Source organism: Lepus europaeus, chromosome 8 (genome assembly GCF_033115175.1).
Source record: "Lepus europaeus isolate LE1 chromosome 8, mLepTim1.pri, whole genome shotgun sequence".
In the NCBI taxonomy this organism is placed as follows: Eukaryota; Metazoa; Chordata; class Mammalia; order Lagomorpha; family Leporidae; genus Lepus; species Lepus europaeus.
In genome coordinates, this window is record NC_084834.1 from 129,953,923 (window position 1) to 129,959,922 (window position 6,000).

The 6,000-nt window shown below is 56.5% G+C and overlaps 1 protein-coding gene across 1 annotated transcript in view; it reads right to left on the reverse strand.

The window, feature by feature from the left end:
* Nucleotides 1-5,665, reverse strand: part of DLGAP2 (DLG associated protein 2) — a 441,306-nt gene extending 435,641 nt beyond the window's left edge. The window contains exons 1-2 of the mRNA XM_062198983.1: nt 5,654-5,665; nt 5,029-5,110 (exon numbers count right to left, since the gene is read on the reverse strand). Coding sequence (XP_062054967.1) covers nt 5,029-5,110; nt 5,654-5,665 — 94 coding nt within the window. The remainder of the gene's footprint in view (nt 1-5,028; nt 5,111-5,653) is intronic.
* Nucleotides 5,666-6,000: the final 335 nt, after the last annotated feature.

The window sequence follows — 6,000 nt, forward strand, 5'->3', positions numbered from 1 at the left end:
GCTGCACATGCAGAGTCAGCACCAGGCATACTGGGCGGCAGACAGAGCAGGTGCCTTGGAGTCGGGAACCGCCTCTCCCACCCTAGGCCCCCAGAGCCAGCTGCTGGGGGTGCCCCCAACAATCTGTGCCTGTCTGAGGGCAGCAGGTGTGCTCAGAGCTCAGGTGCAGCCCAGAGCTCAGCCTCGAGCCTCATTTCCCTCCATCCCCACGTCAGCCTGGTGCAAACCACAGACCTCAGTGCGTGTCGTGGGGTTGGAGGGCGATGACGGCAGCCATGCCTGTCTGCTCTGCCAGCCGCACAGACAACGGGGCCAAGACTGAGCGAGCACATCCCCAAAGCCATGCTCATGTTTCCACTTAGCACAAAGAGGCCGTCTGGGCTGGCGCTAAGGGTGAAGAAGGGGCCATAGCAGTGAGCAGGGTCGGCCCCCGCCTGCTGACCCAGCCCTCCACTGTTCCAGTGGAGCCACTTCCAGTTCTGAGATGAAGCCCATCCACGCGTGCCGGGGGTTCTGTCCGTGGTCGGTGGATGGGAGAGAGGGAGCAGGAAGTCGGGCCGCAGGCTGCTGGCCGTGAGCGGGAGGAGGCAGGACCTGCTGCCTGCATTCACTCAGCTCGGGTTCTGCCTCCGACAACTCTCCATCTGTGAATCACAGGTGTATATCTGCACAGCCTCCAGCCTCTTGGAGAGACAGAAGCCACTGTAAGTGTTCCCAGGCTCTGAGTAAAAGAGACTGACCACGAGCAGTTGGTCTTTCAAAGAAGTCAGGTCTTGCCTTTAACCCACCTGGAGAGCCACCACCTGACGTTTTCAGGAAAGAAGCTTCTTTGTGGGCCTGGTGCCCTTCCAGCAGAGGCCCAGCCACCTCATCCACAGGGGGGACTCCTGCGGGCCACTGTGCCACCACCGTGGACCCAGGGTGAGAGGCCTGCATGTGAGCCACGGCCGCCACCGAGTGGACGTGGGATGTCCCAGGTCCTCTGAGTCATTTCCCATCTGCAAAATGGGCGTGGCGCTTCCTGCCCCACAGGGAACTAGCCCCTGGCCTGCAGAGGGAAAGCAGCGCAGAGACACTCGGCGTCACACTCAGGTCAGAACCAAAGGTGGCACAGGGGATGGCGCCACAGCCCCCGCGGGTGTGAGTCGGGTGTGGGATGAGTGAAGTACACTCCGGCCATGTCACACGTCCACAGCACCAGTTCTTGGGAGCCGCCCGCCGTGGAGATAGGCCTGCAGGAAACACAGCGCCTCTTCACACTTCTCCTGGTCCGCACATCTGTCTGTCGCTGAGGCCGAAGCTCTTTACCACCTGCGGCTCACAGGAAACCTGGACTCCAGCACTCCAGCCGCCACGGCCCTGCCGGCTAGAGCAGCTGTTCATCCCTCAGCAGCCCTACTGCCCCCTGAAGAACTAACAGTGGCTCGCTGCGCCTCTTCCCTGCAGGCAACACCCAAACAAGCAGCACAACTCTGCGCTCACCCTCTCCAGACTTTTTAAAATGGAAACTTGCTACAAAGGTTAGATTTCACTGCAAGGCTTCATTCGGCCAATACGCAACTGAAGGTTCTGCCACGTGTGCAGGGCAGGCTCCAATCACAGCCACCAGTGTGGCATCAGGACGGGTCCCAGACACCAAAGGCGCTGAGGGAACTCCCAGTCTGCATCTGCGAACTTCAGGGCAGCCCTATCAATGACTGTGGTGGCAGAATCCACACCACAGACCTCAGCAGTGCCGCATACCTGTCACTCAATGTTCAACAGTGACCGGCAGCTCGCCGGTGCCACCCAACCCCAGAGGCAGCCAGGCCTGCGTCTTCTGGAAGCATTCCATTACCTACTGCCAATAAACAGCAGCCAGCCCCCTAGAACATGGAGAACATCGAAAGTCTCCCTGCCAACATGCACACAAACTGCTTCACCCATTCATGCCCACTGGAAGCGCAGTGGTCGGGAGCTCAGGCCACCAGCCCCTGCTGTCTGAGCACTGTCACTCACTGCTCTGTAGCTGTCAGAGTTTGCACAGGTGAGTGCCACCGCTATGCTGCAAAGCCGGCCCACTCTGGAAGCACGCGACACTCTTGGCAGAAGAAGGGCCATCTTCTGAGACGGACAGGTGCCATGAGCAGTGCCCGGCCAGAGAGCAGCCAAAAAAGTAGAACACACTCAGCTCACTCCTGCCTCAGCGCCACATCGCCAGGTGGCGTGAACCTCCTAAGCCAGCCCCGCTGATCACCAAGACAAGAACTGGGCAGCTGCTTACCCCTCTTCGTCTGCACCTCTTCCCGGCTCTCTGTGTGCAGCACATACAGATGTTACTGCAGTCCACCAAGCTGCCTTCAGTATCCACACCCAGCGACTGGAGCCCAGCCCCAACCAGCCCAGGGACACAGGGTGTGACAGCCTTGACAGCTCTCTGCTGTGGCGAGGAGATGCTTAAAGACCGGTCCAGTCCAGAACTGGCCACCGCGGGCAAATGCTGTTTATGAAAAGTCACTGCTCAAAAAGTCCCTAAGTCCAGGTGCACATGGGCTGGTGTTCTGCACTCTTAGCTGTGCCTAGTCCTTGGATCCCACTCAAGACCTTGCAGCCTAAATCCAGATGCAAAGGAGCCAGCCCTGAATTGAAACAAGGTCAACTCCCAGGACCCTGGGCCCCAGTGACCACTGCACTGGGTGATTCCCTCACAGGCGCCCTGACAAGGGGAGGGAGGCCAGAGGCAGGGACCAACATGGCGTGCATTCCTGCAAGCCGCCTATGCACCCGGTGCCCGCAGTCTGATCTCCGCACCCTGTTCTTTCCCGCCAGTAGCCCAGAAGACCGGGTGCAAACCCAGGGCACACCCAGGGCCAGACAGTCGGGAGTCAGCGAGATGGGAACTGGGCAGACCAGTCAGGGTCAGGCTGATGCAAATGCTCATGGAAGCAGTGTCTGCACCAGCTTCACGCTCTCATGAAAGCACAGTGCCTTTGCCAGGTCTGCCCTCAGCACGGAGAAGCAAGGAAACTCTAGGGTTTCTCATTGCCAACCGGCTGGGCCACAGCAGTGATAACAGCAAGAGAACTTGGTGACCGGTGATGCTCTTGTCTTCCAAACAGTCGTGCTCAACTCAGAAGCACTTCACTGACCAAGTTATGGCGATTCTACAGGAAGCGAAACTCCAACAAGGAAACAGGGGTGGGATGGGGGACTCAGCCCAGCGAGACGCTCCCTGTAAAGCCACACAGCTCAGGATTCACCACCATCGCCCTGTGGAGGAGCTCTGCTCAGAGTCACGAGGGGGGTTCACGACGCCACCATCCAGCTTCTAAATCAGGAACTCTGCCCCCTCCCAAAGCCGGTCTCCTTAATCAGGAATTATGAGAATTGTCCCACACACCCAGCAGGCAGACAGAAACCAGAGCCATTCCAGGACCCCTGTGCACCATGGGAACGAAGTCTGCGGACCTCTCCAGACGCAACCCCTCAATAACTCAGCAGCTTTGGGCAAAGCAGATCAAATCACCCAGCAAAAGCTAACGTTCTCAACATCTTTAATTCCAAAAGAACGTCCATTTTTGGGAGCTGCAGTTCCAACCACCTCTGCTCCCTTCCCACACCCAGTGCTGCAGCTGCAAGTCTGCTGGGACTTCAGAGAGAAGAGCGTGTGAGATAAAATGTTTTCAAGGAAACTGCCGAGCAAATGCCCTCAACATCCGGTCTCGATGGAAGGCAGCTTCTCGGTCCTCGAGCAGGATCCCAGGATTTCTACAGAGCCACGTTCCCCACTGAGCACGAAGCGTCTTATACAACTGTCTGAGAGCACAGAAACTCGCTTCAATATTTAAAGCCCACTTAGATTCCCACAGAGCAGTACTGGCTTTTGATTTATTCAATGGCTGTTTTCGCCCTCTCAGCAGCACAGCAGTGATCCAGCTGGGAAATGTGGCCCAATCCAGACGCGAACCCCTCTCAGGTGACCCCACACGCCCTGCGGAGCACGGACAGTACACAGAAGTCTCTGCTCCCTCCCACCTGACCGTTCACCTTTTCATCAGAGCTCAAGACGTTCAGAAAATAAACAGCGGCTCAAAAACGACCCAACCACATTCTAAACCCACTGCTCCACAGGCAGCCAACGCACTCGACTCCCACTGAATTATAATAAAATCAACAGCAAGAGATTAAATTCTGCAGGCCATCACAAAGTGTCCATTCTGACTCATTTTGTTACAGGTAGAAAGCAACCAAGGAAATACCAGCAACTCTGTTTCATACCCAGCAAAACTCCTCTGCAGCGGACTCTCACGTGACCAGCGTGGCTGTTCCAGGGATGAATACGCCCCTCTAGAGTTCAGCGGAATCAGAGACAGCGTTCCCTTTCCCTCAGGACTCAGGACGCCTGTGACAGAATCAGTCAGAAGCCCCCACAGCAGAAGGAAACACAGGTCCCCAGGGGAACAGCTCCTGGTGGCTGCACTTTCATTCTTAGCTTGAAAGTAACAAAGTTCCAAAGGTTCCTGTGTTAGATCTTAGTTTTCTGCATTGTGTCTCCTTGAAAGCAGCACCACACGCCCAGGGGTCCCCACAGGCCCTCGGCCACGGCTGCACCACTTCCCAGGCAGGACCCCCGCACTCGTCTCCCTCACCGAGACCCCTCTGGTCTCAAGGGTAGAACACACTCCAGCCCCTCCCCTAACGAGGAGCAAGGACTCCACTGCAGCCAGAGGTGGTGCCTCCTTGTGAGCAAGCGTAGTTACCACAAGGAGCAGCTTTGAAAGATGACTACTCAACGTCGTCAGACAACCAGTCTCCTTAAAACTCCAAGACAACAATCATCTGAAACTGTCAAATAAAATCAGATCTGTACGCACAGCTCACAGCTCGTCATACGGCAGGGAAGGTTTTTTTTTTAAAGCATTTTTGCTTCTTTCAGCTAACATGAATCTTTCACCAAAAACAACAAAAAACAAACACAAAAACCCACCAAATGCGAACTGCTAAGTGGAACGCTCACAGACTCCGGCCAGACGAAGAGATGGTGCTTACCTGTGTTCCTGTCTGGGAGGATACAGCAGTGCTTCTGCAGGATGCCGGGCAGCACCTGTTCCAAAACACACAGGAGAGAAAGCTCTCATTAGCCTCGGCAGGGCTCCCCTAGGGAGGGCGTTCAGTGCCAGGCAGTCACGGGGCCCAGAGCAGCCTGAACATCAGCCGACGTCGCTGACACTTCAAGAGGGTGATCTGGACAGGGCTCAGGTTAGTGCAGGGCCCAGGACAGCCGAGCAGCTCGTGGGCCCCAGCACTCAGGTAAACGGCCCCGCTCACATTCCCACAGCCTCTGACATAACAGCCCACTGGCAGGAGAGGGCTGCTGGGGCCTGTCCCTTCTGTGGGCTCTAAAGGGAGACACGGTCACAGCATGAGTCACCAAGGAGAACAGGGAAGACACAGATGCGTTTAGTTCCCAGGGCCTCATCAGATGAATGAAGAAAAGCTGAAACTAACAGAAAAAGGCTTTCCCAGGAAAACTCAGCAACACAAAGCAACTGCAAAGCACAGAGGGAAAGGATTTGAGCGGAGCAGCGCTCTGCAGGAGACTGACCACAGCGGAGGCTGCGACACTCCAGAACACTGTGCGATCACAGGATGCCCCTGCCACTCATTCCAGAACGATCTGCACCATGGAGCGCGAGAGCAGAGGTTTGGAGCGCCAGCACAGCAGTCACGGGGCCTGCCGCACTGCCCAGCAGGCACCCCGTGTGATGGATGAAGACATGAGATCTCCCTTCTCTGCCACCCTCCAGCTACCCTTCTGCCTTGAGAAAAGAACAATTCTCTCCCGAATGTAACCAGTCGCCAACAAGACTGAGCCGCCAACTTCAGACTGGGCAAGTCTGACAGACAGAAGATAAAACAGAGCAGAGCTGTCATCCACGGAGCACGCAGCTAATGCCGTACACGTGTGGGACGGCAGGCTCAGCGCCTTGGCTGTAGGGCAGGAAAGACTGCATACCATGG